Raw genomic sequence first — 22,156 nt, 5'->3', positions numbered from 1 at the left:
AATCTGTTTTTCAAGAGATAAAATCACATTGTGAGACATAAAGTTGCAATTACAAGAAACTAAGCCATAAGTGAGAGTCAACTATATAAAGTCCAGTGCTGGGCATATTACTTTTAAAAAGTAATTAGTTATATTGTTACTTCTCACAAATAGTAACTGAGTTAGTAACTGAGTTACACTATTATAAAAGTAACTAATTACCAGGGAAAGTAACTACTGTGCACTTTAAGAAAAAAATGTTCAAATATGTCAAATAACTTGCATGCCCCGATATTAAATATGATAAACGAATAAAACATTGTACACTAATCTACACTATTTTAATGTTGCTGTGGGACAATGTGAGAGACACCTTCCAGGGGCTAAATATCACGTTAATGGGGTCACTTCAACCCGCGGACATGAAAAACATCCCACGGCAACACTGTTAACCGTCTGAGGTTGAAGCCTACACCAGTGTGGTCTCATTTTTTCTTCATTTTGAAACTGCTACTACTAGCAGTTTCAAGTAGAGTCTACTTTTATTTGTGTATAGTCATAATAACAAGAAAACAATGTGCTTTTGTAAAATAAATAAATAACATTAACAGGGTGCGCTCTCTGCCGTCTCGTTCTGTTACCTCTCTTCACAGACACCTAAATAAAACGACTGAATCTTCACAAATACGTGTAATCACGCCCATGAGCAGCCCTGCTTTTCAAATTTTAAACAGGTAAACAGTAATTCGTATGATTACTCGTTACTGAAAAAAGTAATGCCGTTAGTAACGCTGTTTATTTATATTATTCCCACCACTGATAAAGTCAAACTGCAAATCGCACTGTAAGATATAAAGTCACGATTGATCATGTGCAGGGAGTTTGACCGACAGCCAATCTGACCAATCATAATGCCAAATCTGCCTTTTTGTCTGACAAACAAACCCGACAGAAGAGTAAATTAATGTTGGTGGACTTGAGCTTGAAAAATGGTGTGTACTGACGTCTTTCCGCTGTTGAAACAAGATACCTTGATGATGGTTCACGTGACACTTGAACTGAGGTGCTATAGTGTCCTGTCATGACACATTAAAGAGCCACAAAAAAATTACAAAATTTAAAAGCTGACATTTGGTTTCATGCCAAAAGTAACCTGCTCTGTCTCGTCTGTAGATGCGTGGTCAGTGTCCTTGTTGCTCAGTTATGTATTTTTCACTGCGTGAGACTGGGTGGCCATACGTTTAATTTTCCCCCAGACACATGAACACAGGAAAACAAAGCCAAAATCTGGATATTTACACTCTTAAAAATAAAGGTGCTTCAGGATGCCATAGAAGAACCTTTTTTTGTCTAAATGGTTACATAAAGAACCTTAAACATCTGAAGAACCTTCCTTTTTCACTAAAGGTTCTTTGTGGCGAAAGAAGGTTCTTCAGATTATAAAAAGGTAAGAAAGAGATGGTTCTTTAAAGAACTGAACGGTTCTTTGTGGAACCAAAAATGGTTCTTCAATGGCATCGCAAGAAGAACCTTTTAAAGCACCTTTATTTTTAAGAGTGTAGGCAATATGGCCTAGATCCCGGCCAGATCGTGTCCAGGGAAAAAAGTGGCCCGTATGGTCACCCTTCGTGAAAGCGCTATGGCTTGACAGAAGTAGCAACAGTAACTAAGGGGGGCAGGTCTTTGCGAAGGGTCAACTGCACAAAATTAAAGTCGCAGTTACATGGAATGAGTCACACTGCAAAATATGAAGTCACAGTTTAAGATATAAAGTCACAGTTAAAAGATATGATCTCACAATTATTAGAAATATAGTTTGAATTACAATAAATAAAGCCTAATTTTTAAGATACATTGAGACTACCTTTTTATGTTTTTATTCCACAGGCTTCCACAGTCAAATGAGGTTTGAGACTAGCACAACAACAGTAATGTTTCAAATTCTGTCTCAGTTGTGAATTATTTATAGTATACAGTATATAAGATACAGAATAATACAAACCTTGTAGATGACTCTCCTTGATCCTTCCTTTGGGTGTTAGAAAGTAGTGTAAAAAGAGAAATACATTAAAGTTAGATGTTTTCAGTGAATCTTCAGTTGACAATGAACTACACATGACAAGTTCAGATTCACTGGAACCAGTTTATCAATAAATACATCATGCATACTAATGCATCAAAAGCAACAGCCAATTCAAAACATAATGCATGGATAAATCAATGCATATCAAACATGCGTATCAAAACATGCAATGTATTGCATGACATTCAAAAGCTCAAGCAAATATATGCCATATTGGAAGCGCTATTAAATGACTAGTTTATTTTCTGCGTATTTACAGTAATGCTTTTTTCGCAGGTCTATTTACATTTCATGGTCCGATGTGATATAATGGCATATATGAATGACAGTCTTTTTCTTAATCAGTTAGACAATTTTACTGCTGCTAATACTATTTTCCAAGATGGAGCACTGTTCATTCACTTCATCTATGATTGGGCCATTATAACAGAATGTGGGCATAAATGCGAAATGGAGAGAAACATTACTGTCCATTTGCTTCGTTTTTTCCCTTTCACTTTGAGAGAAAGACTGCAATCAGGTGATTTCATGGACAGCTAGCCCTACATTAGACCTGCTATTGTCTATAACAATAGATTCTGGTTTATAATGAATCTTGTGGATGGCTATGGACGTATCAGATAAATACGAACTGGACAAAGTACTTTTTTGAATGTTGTAATGAAGAGGACGTGAAGAGAAGAATGGAACATGTGGTAGGCAGCCACAATTACGTTACATGGGGAAATCAAACAAATAGAGGGAAAAAGGAAAAGTTTTCCTTTGTGGAAATTTAATGAATGAAGCGAGGGAACAGACAGGAAATAGAATAGCAGCTGCCAGGGGTTTGTACCTACTTTGTAGGACTGCAGGTATGCAACGCCTTCAAATGAGGTTTCCAGGTAGCAACGGAAACCGAGTTTTCATCAGCCGCATAGCTACGCCACACACACTACATGCAAAAATATATAAAACCAAAAGGGAAAAAGGAAGAAGAGGGAAAAAAAACAGAAGAAGAACAAGCCCGTAGAAGAGAAAGAGAAGAGAAAAAAAAACAAAAACAAAAACAAAAAGGAAAAAAAGCAGATTAGTAAAAAAAACTACACAGGTTTTTTCGGTCAGAGCAGGCACCCATACATGCCTCTGGACAGGGACTGTAGACTCATAGTGACGCCAAGTAGCCTCAAGGTAAGGACGACTACCATCGGTGGAGTAATATCGCCACGCAGCCTTATTCAGGGTTAGGGAGAGTAAAACATTGTAAGCAGAAATATAACAATGCGCACACACACACACACACACACACAGGTATTCCATTATCATATTCCTCTTAACCTATCCATCACAGAAAACTTTTTCCCATGGGCATCAAAAAGAAAAAAAGAAAAAAAAGAAAAATTGTTCCCACATTTCCCACGAGGTCATAATTTACTGGTATTACTATCCATAACATAGGGAATACCAGGTACACACACACACACACACACACACACACACACACACATTCTTGCATATGTTGTTCTACAGGGACTCTCCATAGGTGTAACACACAGGTTTCCATGTTTTAAAGGGGTCATCGGATGCAAAACTCACTTTTACATGTTGTTTGAACAAATGTGTGTTGGCAGTGTGTGCACAACCACCCTATAATGATAAAAATCCACCCAGTGGTATTTTTTAAATCTTTATAAGTAATACCCCCTTTTTCAAATCAGGGCATTCTCACCTTCTTGTCGGTGTGACGCCACCATCATCACTATCTGACGTCACCATGCATCTTTGCAAATCGCCTTTCTTAATAATGAGCTAGTTAGCAATTTTCACAGCTAAACACAGCTAAATGTGGTGAAAGTAAACATTACGGCTCGTCACCCTACAGAAGAGAGGGGCGGGGTGAGCAGAGCTCATTAGCATTTAAAGGCAAATGCACTAAAACAGCTCCCTTTGAAAAATTTTGACAAGATATAAGGATGCTTTTTACACTACCACTGAGACATTTTCACCAAAGTATGTTATAGACATCCAATGCCCCCTTTAATGGAACATTTCCCCAAATGCATTTTGCTCTCTTAACTGCTGGCATCAGAACCAAATCTATCCATATTAAAACCAGCAAAACACTGGACGTCCAAGCAAATAAAGTCTCTGCTGTGAAGTGAACCATTTGTCTTCTAGGTAAGACTATCAGCAGTTTCAGCCATTTCATAAAAGATTTATCAGGCAACAAGACCATTGTGGTGCAGTCAAACACAAATAACAGTTACATAAAAAATATATGAGACTACTGGCTAACAGTACTCTACTCAGAGGCATGACATTTAACATAAAATTCTTTGTCATAAAAATGACACCATAAACTGAATTCTATTGTACAGGATTGTGTAATATCCCCAAATGTGAGGGCAGATGTAATGGCTCTGTTGTCTGACCTGTATGAGGCAGGCAGCAGGGTTCCTTCTTTTCTCAAAGTGCTTCTGTCGGTGCTGCTCTTGAACCTTCAGGGCAAAACCTGAACCCAAAATACCCTGCAATTAAAGCAAAGTAGAAGCATGTCACTAATGCTATAGTTTAGAGCTGGACAGCAGGACTGTAGAAAACACACTCATGCCAGCAGCTCTTTAAAAAAGCACTTTACACTATCAACAAGCAGCACTTTAATATTTTATGCTCACATTACCGTACAATGTATTGTAAGTGTTTACATATTATGTCACACTGAATTCTTACAAAGACAACTAAACAACTAACTATTTGATCAGACATTTGATCAGTTGATCATTTAAAGCAATTCTGTCATTAATTAGTCACCCTCATAGCGTTCCAAACCCGTAAGACCTTTGTTCATCTTCAGAGCCAAACTTACTGTATTTTTGATGAAATTTGAGAGCTTTTTGCCAATGCATAGACAGCAACGCAACTACCACATTTAAGGCCCAGAGTAAGGTAGTAAGGACATCGTTAAAATAGTCCATGTGACATCACTGGCTCAACCGTAATGTTATGAAGCTATGAGAATACTTTTTGTGTGCAAAGAAAACAAAAATAACTTAATTTAGCAATTTCTTCTCTTCTGCTTTAGACTTTAACGCACGTTTACAAGAACCACTGAACCATGGAGCCACTGATGTCCCATTGACTATTTTAACAATGTCCTTTCTACCTTTCTGGGCCTTAAACGTGGTAGTTGCGTTGCTGTCTATGCAGGGTCAGAAAGCTCTCGGATTCCATCAAAAATATTTGTTTGTGTTTCGAAGACGAACAAAGGTCTTACGGGTTTGGAACAACATGAGGGCGAGTAATTAATGACAGAATTTTCATTTTTGGATGAACTATTCCTTTAAGTAAGCTAACTCATGCAATTTGATTGCTGTTTGGCTATTATTATTAATAGTATAAAATCAGTATAAAACCACTAAATGCTCTGGAAACAACGTTAAGTACCATAAAGTTGCAACTTTAATTGAGCATCCGAGTGGTCAAATTCATTCAAAAATTATCATTTAATGACAAAAAAGTGAAAGTCTAAAAGGGTGAGTTGTTTAATTTGAAATTAGAACATCCATATTCATCAAACCATTTATGCTGATTTGTAAATTTGGCTGCAAATCTTGTTGCTCCGACAGGGTAATAAGCCAAACTGCCTTTGCATTTTATCACAAAGACGCCAAATAAAATTCTGCAGCCAAGTATAAGATTGCATTGTGTAGAGAAGGCTGAAAACCAAGAAGAACATTAGCAGCTGTCTCAATTATGCAAATGGTTTTGTGACAAGATAAACAAACACTGGATTAATACTGTAAGTAGTGTAAAGAAACAAGGTATGGGATTGTTTTTGGCTGTAGGTAAGGTTTACCGCAGGCAGGGTGAAGAAGGAAATCCCAAGCAGGGCGAAGCCAGCAGACAGCATTCGTCCAGTCCAGGTTTTAGGAGTCTTATCTCCATAACCTATAGTAGTGAGGGTGATCTAAAACAAAAATAATAATAATGTGAGGAGAAGGTCAATAGTGAACTTTCTGAGACACCATGTCCTTATTTTTGTATCTGTGAATTACATAACTTAAGTTTTGATCTTAATTTGCTAAGATGGATCAGATAACTTTGAATGAAGGCTATTATAATAATTTATTAGAGAATGTCTTTTAGGTCTCAGATTTAAAATAGTTTACAAAAGCAAACACAATAATAATAAAAAAAAAGTATTTACATTTTAAAATTTGATTCTAGTACATGAATAATCACAAACTGCATAGGCCCAACATTATTCCCCCTTATTAACCCTCTGGGGTCCAAGGGTGTTTTTGGGCCCTGGAGAAGTCTTAACATGCCCTGATATTTGTGCTTTTTTCAGTTTCTTATAAACATATTAACAGTGATGGGAATAATGTTGTTACAAACAAACGGTGCTACTAACGGCATTACATTTTTCAGTAACGAGTAATCAAATAAATTACTGTTTCCCCAGCTGCAATGACATTGCTGTTACTGATAATAAAATGTGGCGTTACTATAATTTCCTCTTTTGAGCTAAATTTGTGTCTTTTTCGAGAAATGAAAAGTAGCCAAGATAACCTTGATGAATGTTCAAGTTTGTTTACGGAGGTGATGTGGGTATTTACCTACAAGTCAGCGCATCTCACGTGAATGTTTGTAATTACTTCATCAGAGAATATTTTTTTTGACGTGACTTACTTCATTTAAAAATAGACATCTATTTTTAAATGAAGTAAGCTCTCTATACAAATATTTCTCATGTCTGTGAGGCACATTTTCGCAGAGATTCATGTAGTTTTAATTTAAGAGGTGATGGAGGCTGAGACGGTAGAGAGCGCACCGTTTATTTTATTTATTTTACAAAAGCACTTTTTTTTTGTTATTATGATGTTTTTCATGTCCGCGGATTGAAGTGACCCCAGTAACATGATATCTAGCCCCTGGAAGGTGTCTCTCACATTGTCCCACAGCAACATTAAAAAAGTATTGATTAGTGTACAATTTTTTATTCATTTACCATATTTAATACTGGGGGCATCCAAGTTATTTGACATATTTGAACTTTTTTTTTTTAAAGCAACACTATAGTCACTCTCCCTGGTAATTAGTAACTTTTATAATGATGTAACTCAGTTACTAACTCAGTTACTATTTGTAAAAAGTAACTAGTAACTATAACTAATTAATTTGTTTTAAAGTAACGTGCCCAACACTGCATATTAATGACTAAAGCCTGATTACACTGTATCCACCACAAACTTGGCTACAATAATATGTGAGTAGTAAGTATTTAAAAGTTTGTACTTTTGAGAAAACAACGTTTATGCATAGTTTGTGAAAAAATACAATTTTAAGTCACCAAAATAAGGCCATAAAACACACAGAAAATTTGTTCACAAGACTAATGAAATAAACTGAAAAGAAAACAATTCTGGTTTCTGAATGTCTCTTTAAAAATTCATGCTGTAACCCACCAATAATTAACTGCATAAAACACACTGTGGTCGATATAAACCATGTTTATTCTCACTGCAAGTATTTTTCTTTTTACCGTGTGAAATTCATGGTTTTTGAGGATGACGTTTGGCATCTGGCTAATTTGTCTAGCTTTCTACACAACCTAGTGACACTTTGTCGCCTAAATAGCACAGAGCTTTACTGTCTTTGACATCAACAACAAATATACAATAAGCGTTTTAGTCTATTTACTTTTCTATGCATGATTACCTGGTTAGTTACATTGTATTATTTGCACTTAGCATCGCCTTTTCCATGCAATTTGTGACCTCATCAGAAAAGACCTGTGTTTATCTCTTCACTTATGCACATACACGTATTTGTCTTTTTTTTTGGGTTGAAACAAAAGAAATAGCCTGAAATCTATTCTTTGAACCATCAGAGGCATCCAAGCGAGACCAGAGATGGCGTTTGTCATTTTGTGCCATCATGATTACTTTCTATCTCCATGGAAATGGAATCTAATGGGTCTCCGTATAACCTTTATGGAAAAGGTTTCAATTTCCCAAACAAGGTGGAAGGCAATGATCAAAAGGCTAGAAAAAGTGTGAGCCTGAAATTATAACTGAAATTTGCTATCAGTGATCATATCAAACTGAAACCAGTACGTCTTGCAATTTCCTAGTAATGTTAGACATTAGCAAGGGCGGCGAAAAATACATAGGAATAATTGCATAAGAGTCACAGAAGTGTTAAGAACATATATCTGGCACCACGAGAACTTCTTTTGTGAAGCTCAGTATAGATCAGAATATTACTCTGGTGGAATGTACTATTGTGAAGAGATGTGGGGTGTAGAGACTCACCGTGCCCCACCACAATGCATCCGCATAGGTGGCAAAGTCTTTATTGAACTCCTTTTCCACCAGATAAACCAGGAAAGAGGAAAAGATGAGCACAAGGAACCCAATGTACCAGGCAGTGACCAATTCCTATTAGACAGAGAAGCAGACGTTGACATTTAGAGGACATCTGCACACCAAGATGATACTTAGAAAAGTACAAAAAGTACTTCAGGATAAAACAAAGCATGCTTTTAAATCATTAGTATATCAAAGTAATTCAAAAACAAATAATTCTATGCTGACTTACTTTGCTGTGTGCATAAACTACAGAACCCAGAAGCTTCCAAGTTCCTCCACGGCGGTCCATGCGTACCATTCGCAGGATCTGTAAAAACCTTAAGCTTCGGAGTGCAGATGTTGCAAAAATGTTGCTTTGACTCCCAGCGGAAACCACCGCAACAGAGGCGATAAGCACTATAATGTCTGACGGTTGGGAAAAGAGCAGAAAAATTTATGTTAGAAAACATTTTACATAAGTAGCATTATTGCAGAACATCACAGGAGATATCATTTGCCATGTGTGGTTTAACTGCATGGGAAATATTTATTTAGTTACATGGTCCTCTGGATAATTTAATTTTGACTGCTCAAATGTTTTTGCATTTGGCAACATACCAGTTTAATTTATCTCATCTTGTTGCAAGGCCAATTGTTTTCTGTTATAATAAACTACTTCACTTAGTAGACAATACAATAAATAAGCAGTAATAAGAAATAAGTGTATCAGGGAGTATAATGTGTAGACAGCTGGTCATTATTCCAAATGGGTGATTAGGATCTAGAAATCGGATTTTTAAGGAGACTTAAAGAGCTATACCTTCTCATTAAATCAAAGCTGACTGTTTTTTAATGTGAGGCTTACAAAGGAAAATATATATTTAAAAAACATCATTTTTTTCTTCTTCTTTTCAGTTCAATCTATGAAAGCGGCAACTGACTTCCTCAGTGGCCTGTCCTTGTAATAATTATACTGTAAATCCTACTGGGCAAAAGCGTCCATAACAAATCTCAACCTTTTGACTTGAAGGCGACTTATTATATTTCATACAGCATTTCATCTGTAATTATATGAAGAACTGATTTTCCCCAGAAGCTTTTTTGATAACAGAAACTGTGAGCAAAGTGAATTAATTGACTACTGATTCACTTTCGATAAGTTTTAAGAACTGTGTGTTCTTCTTTGGAGAAAAAAAGATTTCAGTTTACATCATAGTTTTGTGTGTTTTAATGAATTTAGATTATTTAATAAAATTAAATTTACTCAGCCCATGTCATTCAAGATATTCATGTCTTTCCTCAGTCACAAAGAATTACGTTTTCTGAGGAAAACATTCCAGGATTTTTCTCCATATAGTGGACTTTAGTGGTGCTCAACGGATTGAAGGTTAAAAAAAATGCAGTTTCAATGCAGCTTCAAAGGGTTCTACACAATCCCAGCCGAGGAACAAAGATCTTATAGTGAAACGATTGGTCATTTTCTTTTAAAAAATCTATATTTATACATGTTTTAACCACAAATACTCCTCTTGTCTAGCTCTGTGATGTGCATGTGTAGTCTGTGCACTCCGGTTCAAGACAGTTAGGATATGTCAAAAAACTCGAAATCGTCTTACATCACTGTTTTATCTTTTTTTTTTTGTAAAGGGCGTTTGACCTTCTTTGCACATTCACTTTGTAAACACTGGTTTGGTACTTCTGCAGCAATGTAGGATGATTCTGTACTGAACCAGATTTTGTTTTTTGTTTTTTTGTTTTTTAGAAATTAACATTGTTTCACTAGATAAGACACTTATTCCTTGGGGTGGGATTGTGTAGAGCCCTTTGAAGCTGTCCTGAAACTGTATCTTTAACCTTCAATCCGTTGAGCACCACTGAAGTCCACTATATGGAGAAAAATCCTGCATGTTTTCCTCAAAAAACGTAATTTCTCTGCGACTGAAGAAAGAAAGACATGAACATCTTTGATGACATGGGGGTGAGCAAATTATCAGTAATTTTTTTTTTTGGAAGTGGAGTAATCCTTTAAGTCTTCAATAAAACGTATGTCTTTTGTTTATACATAAATGTCTCCTTAACCTGACAAATTGTCAATGTTGTTCAATTAAGGTCAATGAGAATGGCATCTCAGCTCAAACTAGATAATTTACTTCTCAAATGAGAGTTCACAGAGGAATGTAGCCATTCTGTTCACATAAATGATTGGAAAGAGTGATTTCCAAACTGTTATTTTGCCCATATTCTGTGGGAAAACAGAATTGAGGGAGGGGAAAAGAGGGAGAGACAGAAAGAATAAGAGAAGGACATTGGAAGTTCACACAGAAACCACATCCACTTGGAGAAGTGACATCAAACCCTCAAAGAACACAAACAACTCCAAGGCACTACTCAACTGCAATAATATTTTCTTTCTCTTTCTGATCCTCCCTCTAATTTCTCATATTCTTTGTAGTCGATGAACTCAAACTTTCCGGAGAAAGGGCCTTCATGCTTAGCCACTCTACTGCTCTCTGCTGCAGTCTGTCGTTATAAGTCAAATCAACACATTACATGTGTTCTTAAAGTCTTCGGGGAGTCTCGAGCTGGGAAAGAAAATGCTTATTTAGGTGTAGACGTGCGCTCTGGATCTATAAATTATGACTCCGTTATCCAGCACTGCAGAGAGATGACTCATGAACTCAATGAAAAATACATCAGGCCTTCACATAAAGGAGACCACCATCACACATCAGAATCAGCCCTGCTGAAAACTTAAAGAATTTTGTTCCAATGTCTTTTAAACATGACAATTTTGAAGTATTATGCAATTTTGAGTCCAAAATCCTAAAACCTCTAGTGACAATGCTTTTATTTAGTAATTTTCTATTTTAATACAACTTAGATAAAATATTTGTTTTGATTTGTGTTGACTTCCATTTGACAGGTTTTTGCCAGATTACTTTTGTGCAGTATGTGATGAACTAACTGTGAGAACAGGCAGGGGATGCCCATACTTGTTGTTGCTATGAACTGCCGGAGGGTTTTCCTGCACTACAACGAAATCACATACATCATCATCTGAACACCATTCTTTCTTTGGCAGGGTTCATTCATCAGTTTAACACACAAATACCATCTAATGGCAGCTAATGACTTGTTGAAATAGGATACATACGACATCACAAAATAAACCCTAGGTTTATTCTAGAAACAGCTTCCCAACACATTTGTTTAAAACAAAACAAAATCCTTAAAACTAAAAATTTCCAGCAACAATCACAGTATATAATGCATGAATGAAGTGCTGCTAATCTGAAGTTAGTAACACTATTTACCCTCAGGTCCTGTAGGACCTCTGGGTATAGAAACATTCACTCATAATGAGTTTTAAATTGTCTTAAATGAATGACCTGTCATTAATTCTTAGTGCATTCTGTTTTCATTAATATCATATTGATGAAATAGGGCTGTAAATGTGGATGTGTGTGTGTGGTCACCCTGAAAAGAAAAATAAGATTTTTGAGGAAAACAGGTTTTTTCTCCAAATAGTGGACTTCAATAGCGATCAGTGGATCGCTGGTCCAAATTACAGTTTCAATGCAGTTTTGAAGGGCTCTATATGATCCCAGTTGAGGAATAAGAGTCTTATCTAGCAAAATGATCAGTAATTTTCTTATAAAAAAAAAAAAAAGCTAATTCATATACTTTTCAACCACAAATGCTCATCTTGCACTAGCTTGACCTCATACATTACCAAGTCACGTTGGAAAGGTCACGTGTGACGTAGACGAAAGTACCGACCCAGTGTTTACACAGCGAACGCGCAAAGAAAGTCAAACGCCCTTTACAAAACAGGTAAAACAACAATGTCGGAGGTTTGAAGTTGGAGGAGAAAATGGGATGGAATTTTTTACCTTACCCTACCTTTTTGAACCAGAGTACACTGACAAAGAACTAACCACGCAAACTGACCTTTCCAACGTAATTACATAATGTGTGAAATCACATTGCAGAGCTAGTGTAAGACAAGCATTTGTGGTTAAAAGTATATATATATATATATATATATATATATATATATATATATATGACCCATATTCCTCATGTAGGGCCCAATGAAGCTGCATTGTAACAGCAATTTGGACCTTCAACCTGCTGAAGTCCACTGTATGGAGAAAAATCATGGAACGTTTTCATCAAAAACCTTAATTTATCTTCGACTGAAGAAAGAAAGACATGAACATCTTGGATGACATGAGGGTGAGTAAATTACCAGGAAATTTAATAAAATTGTTATTACCACATTATTTGATATTATGAGTAGGTAGTTTTGAAGTATCAACATTTGGCCACACTTTAGTTTAAGGACCAGTTCTCACTACTGAGAAACTATTAAGTATTACTTTTGCCTCAATAAACTTATTTGCTGCGTATCAATTGTTAGGTCAATGTTAAGTTTTTAGATAAGGTAGTTAAGTTTAGGTACGGAGTAGGATAATGTGATCTAAAATATGGTCATGCAGAAAAAAAGGCATTGATATGTGCTTTATAAGCACTAATAAGCAGCCATATGCTAGTGATATGCATGCTAATTAATTAATTAAAATAATGTTTTAATTAATTATGTTTTAATTAATGTTACACCCCTTACTATATTTGGAATATCAGCTTCCATAGTGACGGTGGCAACAATACTACAGCCAGAATAAAAGTTATGCCTTCTTTCTTATGCGTATACATTTGGGCGGTGTTATGCATTTTAGGAAGGCGTGGATTAGTCTTAACTTTTAGAAAGCTTGTTTCTTTGGGTCTCAGACTTTAATCTTTGCGACATTATGGATCTTATATATGCATGAACAGCTTGTAACACTCCAAAGACACACTCCCTTAGCGCACCTGTTTTGGTTTGGCCCACTGACCCTCAAAATGTCTGTGCACGGCTCTGGAGAAATGGTTCTTAAAATCGATTTACCTAACACTGTTGCCTAGTTTGTAATTGCACTAGCAAAGGAGTCAAAATCATTCCAGTACAGAGACATTTCCTCTCTATAAATCCCCATGAATGCCTGCCTAACAAACTGTGAAAAATATTCAATCCAAATTGTCATGAATGAGCACAAGTATGAATATATGAAATAAGTATGGATCTTATTTTCTGTTTTTAAAAGAGATTCAGTTTTTAATTAACTCTAATCCCTACTGTGCATAAAACCGCACCAATTTTATAATGGCACTGTATGGCTGAACAGCTGCAATAAAGATGCACAATGTGCTATATAAAAAATAACTATGCTTTAATGCACAACCTTGTACAGTAATTGAGTCATCAGTGTCCCTGTTGTTTGAGATGGAGACCTTTGCCAGTGGCTAGGTTCGTGTTCACGTTATACTAACAAAGGGGAATAGGGATCAGAAAAAGACACCGCATAATAGAATCTCAAAGGACATTTGGTCTGCACACATTATTAATGACGTTCATTACTCTCAGCATTCCCCTTTTAGATCGATAGGGCCAGGGCTAAGTGTTAGCACTTAAGAACAGACACCACAGGCACCTACACACACTTAAACAAAGTAAGACATTATTAATAGCAAAGCCAGTATTAATGAGCTCACACAGTGTAACAACAGTCTGGAGGACATTAGACAGGTTGAGGGGTCACTGAATGAGAGCTGTTTGCTGAAGTGGATTTGGTAGTTTTTGGCAGCCACAACTGGAGGATGCTGGGTAAAAGGTTTGGGTCAATAGGTAAGTACAGTAAGGTTATTTTACAGGCATAAGACACTTCCTTATTGGTGATCTACAGTTTTGAGGCTTGTGTCTTAGTAACATAGGAATAAACGTAGTTTGGGTTATCATGGAAGAATGAAAGTTGCTAGACTGGAGCAATTAATTTGTGATGGAGGACAGTATTCATAGTGCTTATTTGTCTGTGTTTATTTGATCAAATAAACAATAACAAATATTTAACAGTTTCAAACAACTGTTTTCAGTGTGAATATATATATAATTTAATTTATTCCTGTGATGCAAAACTGAATTTTCAGCAGCTATTACTCCAGTCTTCAGTGTCACATGATCCTTCAGAAATCATTCTCATATGCTGATTTGCTGCTCAAGACAGATTTCTTATCATCAGTGTTTATATATTAGCAATTTAATGCATCCTTTGTGAATAAAAGTATGTGCTTTAGAAATATCACTAAGTGAATACTGTAGGGTCACCAAATATTTGCTTTTATATGAAGTCCATAACCAGTGATGATGTGGGTGTTTGTTTCTTTAACATATGTCGCTGCAAGTAACAAGGGTCAAAAATGAACTCTCCGCAACCATCAAATGCAATCATATCAGCTTTGGCGAGTAAATAACACGATGCTCCTCTTTTATTACACCATTTACTACAGAAAACCTTGCGACTCCAGAACATTTTTCTTTATGCCTTGGAAATGTTCTTAGCAGAGCAATTCAGCAAAATGAAAAAAAAAAAAAAAAAAAAAAAAAAAAAAATAAATAAATAAATAAATATACTCCCAATATGTCTTCACATTTTTGTTGCAAATGGTTCTTTTAATTGTGATGATTTTGGCTCACATTTAAAGAAAACCCACCAATTCACTATCTCAACAAATTAGAATACTTCATAAGACCAATTAAAAAAACAAACATTTTTAGTGAATTGCTGGCCTTCTGGAAAGTATGTTCATTTACTGTATATGTACGCAATACTTGGTAGGGGCTCCTTTTTGTTAAATGTGAGCCAAAAGACTTAAACTACTTTAATCTGTGTGCATTGAATTTATTTAATACACAAGTCTCACAATTTGAGTTGAATTTCTTGCTGACCTGTGCTGCTTATCACAAAAAGTGTACATATATTTTAAATACATATTTAATAATGTTATCTACAGTTTCATGAAGGTAAGACATTCATGAGCAGTAAATCTAATCAAATCAGATTTGAATATGTTAGATAACAGTGAACTCCTCTTCTAATACAGATCTCACTCTATGACCTCATTTAGAAATGAGAAAAGTTTGGAAACCCTGATTTTAAATTAGAAGTCCACTTTCAGAACAAAAACTTAAAAATAATGTACTCACCCCCTTGTCATCCAAGATGTTCATGTCTTTCTTTCTTCAGTCGTAAAGAAATTATGTTTTTTGAGGAAAACATTTCAGCATTTTTCTCCATATAGTGGATTTCTATGGTGCCCCGAGTTTGAACTTCCGAAATGACGTTTAAATGCGGCTTCAAACGATCCCAAATGCGGTTGTAAACGATCCCAGCTGAGGAAGAAGGGTCTTACCTAGATGAGCATTTGAGATTAAAAAGTATTTAAATCGTATTTTTTTCATGAAAATAACCAATTGATACGCTAGATAAGACTCTTCTTCCTTGGCTGGGATTGTTTACAGCAGTATTTGAGATCGTTTGAAGCCGCATTTAAACTGCATTTTGGGAGTTCAAACTCGGGGCACTATATCAGTCCATTAAATGGAGAAAAATCCTGAAATATTTTCCCAAAAAACATAATTTCTTTACGACTGAAGAAAGAAAGACATGAACATCTTGAATGACAAGGGGGTGAGTACATTATCTCAAAATGTTTGTTCTGGAAGTGGACTTCTCCTTTGAACTATGAAAGCCTCATAGTTCTCATTTCATGGAGGTAAACTTTGCACATTGATTGTAGGCTCACCTATGACACAGAAGGGCTTCCTTGCGAAGCGAAGTCGCCCCTGCCATCCTCTGTACCGGCAACAACAACCAGCGGACCAGATTCGAATGATGTACTCAAGCCCAAAAACCACAATCATCACAAATTCCTACAAGACAAAGAAAGACATTTTCAAGTTTATTTGTGTGGGTGCGTACTTGTATCATCTGTGGTTGTGAAAACAATAACACTCTTAACCAACAACATTACAGCTACTGTACATTACATGCATCATTGCTGGAAATAAACAGTGAGAGAAGTACCATACAGTCTGCAGAACAGCACTTTTTAATAAAGAAAAACAGATGGAGGTGTCCTTGCCTGTCAAATATAATCTGTGGGTCAGCTATTTCTTGACATAAGTGGAAAATAACCTGATTATGGATCCATTAGTGAGCTCTGTTTTAGTCATATGCTGTATATTTAGTTCTACTTCAAATCCTTAGTATGTCAAGCTGTTAGCTACTACTCAACTACAGTACAGTTCAAATGTTTAAAAAAATGATTCACTCAGAGCAGAATTTATCTGCCAAAAAAACAAAACAAAAACAAACACACACACACACACACACACACACACACACACACTCATTTATCTAAATAAACAGTGGAAAAGCACAAAGATTAAGAGCAATATTTACTGTAAATATCATTATTTTGAAAATGATTCTTTTTAAGTGAACCACACTGAAAGAAAAAAATCAGGACATTACCCATTAACTTTACAAATGTTTCTTTTAACCCTAAACCCTATAAAGCATTTTGCCTATTATAAAGCACACATAACACATACACATACACATACAAACATGTGCACACATATGGAAACAGATGTTGACCTTATATGGAGTTTCTGACTCAATTCACAGCGTGTCAAAGCCATTTTAAAAGATCTCTGTGTTGTTGACTTATACATCCTGTCTTTGCATTGCAATTAAAGGGGCAGCAGTATGACTGAATAAAAGAGCTTTCATTATGATCATACAAGTAGCTTTAGAGCACTGCCTACAGATCATAAACACCATACAGATCATGTTTGATGTCAGCTGAGTCAATAAAACAAATCAGGTCAATTTGTATGGCCATCATTACCAGTACACAAACCAGCAGGCTTCCAGGAACAGAAAACCACCATAACATGAGCCTTTTATCCAGTTTTCATGTCTCTCACCTGGAAATGGCTTTTGTCAGGGCTTTGTACTCAAATAACTATTGACAGTATTCCATCATGCTGCATTAAAGGGATCAAGCAAATCACAAGGCCTAAAAGTGGGGCATATTTGGTTGCATTTGTATTGTGGTTATATTGGCTAACTTGACCTGTGCTATACAGTGCTATTAACATTTTACCACATTGCCTTAAAGTATGTTTGGAGTTAGCAGCTGAATTTGGTGGACAGCAAAGGAAATTTTCTGCATAGGGATCTGTACATACAAACTTGCCGGCCAGGACAAAAAAAAAAAAAAAGCTCAATAAGTGTTGCAGATGGAATTTAAAATGGGCACTATCCCATAATACCTCCTACACCTGAAAATTAACCATGGATTTACTACAAAAAATAAACCCAAAAAACCATAGTCACTTTAGTTAAACCATGATAACCACAACATAACCGTGGCTATACAACATTAATAAATGCATGATGTAGCATTATTTAAGACTCCAGATATACAGTACAATTAGCTGCAGTATTACAGTACAGTTGACACAGAGTTTATTGAATGTTTTTCTTTAAGCTTCTTAGCATGAGACTCTCATGTTCTCATGCTTCATCCTGTTTGGATTTTGTTTGACACTGTAGTTCAGCTCTTACCAAGATTAGGAGACTATGAGAGGCCATTTCCTGGTGATCTGGAATGGTGGAGAAGACAGACAGCACCAAGCAGCCAAACACCAGGACGAATCTGTGAAAAAACAACAGGAAGAACAAAAATTACTTTATTGGAAGATTTTGTCACACATGCAAAAATGCTTGTATTTAAGGTTCAACATCAGATTCAACTGATATTGATAGAGTAAGGCACTGAAAACAATTCTTCAAATATTTCAAACGCTAAGTACCATAATGTTAATTTCCCATCAACAATATGAAATATGGCATGAGGGAAACCACTGTTCAGAGAACAACTGTGTCTGGAGATTTGCATTATTGACCCCTTCAAATAAGGGGTGGGAGACATCTGTATTTGATCATTAGACATCTGCGTCAGTTGCCTGATCTCTCTCTCTCTTCTATTAGCTTTATCCCTCTTGCTCCATCTAGTCTAGTTCCCACTGTCTCTTTTTCTTAACTACTTGGTCCATTTCCCTGCAAATTCTCATGCCGCTGTTCTTCTCTTTCCCTCTTTCTGTCTTACGGCTATATTCTCTCACATAGTAGCAAGGTGAAGAGACACTGAGGACATTTATGAATAAAATAAAATAAAATCCCACTGTCCCACAACCAAAAAACACATTTAAAAAGCAGTATTCAAATCGTATATGTTTACTAAGACCCTTCTATTATCTGTTGAAACCCACAGTAATATTTAAAACATTAGTAAGCTTAATATATTATAAAATCACCTTTCAGTTGGGAAGTGGCTGTCCCGAATCCTAACCCCCAAATTTTAACTTAAGTATATTTTTGATTCTTTTAAAAAGTGAAGCTCAAAAAATATTTATTTTATATTTTCTTTGTAGATAATGAAACTTTATGTAAAATAAAAATAATGTCCTGCATTTTTTTCATGTCACTGTTGAACCAGTGTATGTTTTAGTCCATTGGCTGAGACTGATTTTAACTACACCCATTTATGATCAGGAAATATCCATGTTTCCCTCTCGCTCATAGCTACATGGTAAATAAATAGGCCCCATCATTTTGACGTAAATGCGTTCAAAATCTAAAAAAATATCTGTTTGTAACACTAAGGAATGTCACTACCGAACACCTTTTTTGGCAATTAAACACTTTTTTGGAAGTTATTCCATAACATTTCATTTTTTTTTATGTGTACCACTGTTCAGAACTATGCTAGCTAAGCATGTGCTGATTAGCATCTTTGAGCTAGCTTCAAAAGTATCTAAAATTGTCACTACTGAAACATTGGTGAAGTCTTAGTAGTGACATCATTATTTATTTGGGTGTTATTTCATAAATTTGTCACTACTGAAACATTCACAACCAAAACATGTCATCATTATTTTGGTAGTGACAAAAGGGAACACATAATCCTCATATTTGGGGGAAATAAACACATTTTTAGTACAGTTATGCATGCAATTTTTTAGTATGCCTTAGTAGTGTTTTAGTACATGCAAACTAAAATTCTGTAATGTGATGTGGTCACTATCAAAGCATTACTGCCACTACCAAAAATGTGCAGTCACTACCGAAACATAGGATGTTTTGTCAAAAATAAAGCATACTGAAATGCCAACTGATATGTTATGAGTTTTTGGTTCAATGTATATTCAGACTAATGAATACTTAACTTTGAAATCAATATGATCAACTTTTTGCCTTCTACAAGGAAAGACTGGATTCAAAACACAACAAATTTCATAAATTACAGTTAGCACAATTACTAGAAATGTGTACCTTGGATATTTTGCAATCCGCATACATACAATTTTCTTGGAAAAAGACTTTTTCAAGACTTTCCCAACTTTGGATCAGTTCTATAGAATGGTCCATTTACTAGAAGTATTAATAATACAAATCACTCAAACTTTGGTAAAAACCAATCTTCTGAAGCCAAGTGAGATTACATTGCTGACCTCTAACATAGAGCTTCACAGCCTAAAGGGCCATGAAACACATTCCTGTGACCTAATGCAAGTGGACAGAACTGAATAGATCATAGGAAATACAACCTTGAACGGCCCTTTGACTTGATGATGAACAGTCTTTGCTGCAGTTATCAAAGAGCTTTGCACCCAAGAGCAGCATTGATGCAACAATTATTATTCTTATCAATATTATTCTTATCACAAAGCTCTATTTTGCAAAATTATCATTAGAGCTAATTAAAAAATCTTTACAAAAGTTTCCCAGTGTAAGACTGAAAATTGGAGCTGTGCATTGCTTTTGAGGCTACTTTCGAGTGGCGCCATGTGGTTGAGCTGGGCTCTGTCTAAACTGACCCGAGTAAACTAGAAAAGGCTGTAATTTAAGACCGTATGAGAAGGGGCTTGTAAAACAGAGGTTAAAGGCTTCATCCAGCGTTGGTGCAGGGTTTGTGTGAAAGCAGTGGGCGCGATGGGGCGCCTCACCCTTTGACCTGCCCTCCAATCGGAAACAGCAGCCGAGCTCCTCTATAGAGAAAACAGGGCAAGGTCAAGGGCAGTGTTTTCCATAGGCTGTCATATGGCAATGTTCTTGCTGAATGTCTGCATTTGCTCATAATTCCAGTGCTATGAACAATATAATTACACAATTTTGCATGAAAGTGCTGTGATTTGGCAGTAGGCATGAGGCTGGAGGTAATCACAGACATGCTGATATTCAGACAATCAGAAAGACATCACGTGATATTGCTAAAGAAAAAATAAAATAAAATACACATTAGAAGAAATGTAAATTCAAATGAAAATCCGAAATGCTGTCTTGGCAACTAACTGAAATAAAATAAGTTTTTTCTTTAAATATTTTTATTAATAGATTTTTTTTTACAGACAGTCACTTGTAATTACGCTTAAAAAAAACAAAAACAAATAAACATATATTTTAACAAATAAACATAAAAAAGGGAAAAGGGACATGAAAAAAAAATATATATATCCAGTAGGTACTGAAGGCATAATAGTCATATTAATCACAAGTTTGTAGAAAGGAAATAAAATAAAATAAGTTTAAGTGGAACTACTGACTAAAAATTAAATAAATATAAAGCTAAACAGAATTTAAAATTTATAAAAATGACAAAAGCACATGTCAAAATTGCTAAAACAAAATTAAATTAAAATTGAAAATATAAGGATAAAAGCCAATTTAAAATACTAATACTATGAAACTATAAAACAACACTATGTTACACAGTAAAATTTAAGTAATTTGCCTTACTGTTTAATCAAGCTTACATTTCAGAAACAATATTGGCTGGTGCTTTGTCTCATTGAGACAAAGTTAAGACAGTTATTGAGACAGTTACTTGTTTGGTTCCTGAATGAACACGCATTTTAAAATAAAATGGTTGAGTGAATTATTCAATGACTCACTCATAAAGACAGTCACTTGCATTCCTAAATTTTTTGTGTTTTTTGAATAAATCAGCTGAACGAATGATTCAGTAACTCATTTGCCATCACCCACTGAAGGGGTCACTGAAAAATCATTTCTGCCAATACACAGACTTATAGTTTGTCTGGAACTCACCAACACAGAAGCGATACAATCATTAAAAAGTGCTGTTCAGCTCGACCAATCAGATTTGAGTACAAGAACAAACTCTTTTATAATCCCCAATAAAACCTTGAGAGTGGTAACTAAATAAATAAATAAAATAAAAATTGCAGGGTGACATTTGCAACAACCACCTATGCTGGATGGATGGTTGAAATGAAGTAGCGGAGAAAGTAGAGTGCAATAGACAGTACAATTATCTGTCAAGCAGCCAGTGCTTGTCTGTTCTTTAGGGCTGTAGTATTTAAAGAGAGCTCTTCTACTCTCCTGCCTCTTGTCAGCTCACTCAGACAGGACTATTTCAGTGCAGCGCCCAGGGCTAAAATGCTCTTTTTTTCCAGAGGAAAAAGGAAAAAGAATAAGTGCATGGAACTGAAGTAGCTCCCCTCATCAATCATCTGTTAGGCCTAGCTAATTACACAACCCTGCTCTCCTACCTTGTTCTTTTGTACCTGCGTGTCACTTCCTGCCCTGGTGGGTGGCAGTTGGTGTCTGTGGAGTGTCACGGCCTTTGATGTTGAAAGAGACGATCTTAACATTTACATGCAGACCACAGTAAACACACACTTTGCTCTCTGAAGTGGCACTTAATAGGCATCGTTTTGCATAATCAAATTGATTTGTTTTGAAGGTGAGTGCCAGGGACGAGTGACTAATGAACCAAATCTCCCTCTCTC

The 22,156-nt window shown here is 35.8% G+C and overlaps 1 protein-coding gene across 1 annotated transcript in view; it reads right to left on the bottom strand.

Annotated features, from left to right (window-relative positions):
* The window catches only part of kcnq5b (potassium voltage-gated channel, KQT-like subfamily, member 5b), a 118,358-nt gene that overhangs the window by 16,834 nt on the left and 79,368 nt on the right, over nt 1–22,156 (bottom strand). Inside the window, exons 2-9 of the mRNA XM_051104970.1 lie at nt 17,907–17,997; nt 16,075–16,201; nt 8,642–8,817; nt 8,356–8,481; nt 5,895–6,005; nt 4,471–4,566; nt 2,899–2,993; nt 1,982–2,008 (exon numbers count right to left, since the gene is read on the bottom strand). Coding sequence (XP_050960927.1) covers nt 1,982–2,008; nt 2,899–2,993; nt 4,471–4,566; nt 5,895–6,005; nt 8,356–8,481; nt 8,642–8,817; nt 16,075–16,201; nt 17,907–17,997 — 849 coding nt within the window. The remainder of the gene's footprint in view (nt 1–1,981; nt 2,009–2,898; nt 2,994–4,470; nt 4,567–5,894; nt 6,006–8,355; nt 8,482–8,641; nt 8,818–16,074; nt 16,202–17,906; nt 17,998–22,156) is intronic.

This window comes from Labeo rohita, chromosome 1 (assembly GCF_022985175.1).
Source record: "Labeo rohita strain BAU-BD-2019 chromosome 1, IGBB_LRoh.1.0, whole genome shotgun sequence".
NCBI lineage: Eukaryota > Metazoa > Chordata > Actinopteri > Cypriniformes > Cyprinidae > Labeo > Labeo rohita.
Note: the sequence above shows the minus strand (reverse complement) of the source record. Positions and strands in the feature narration are given on the sequence as shown.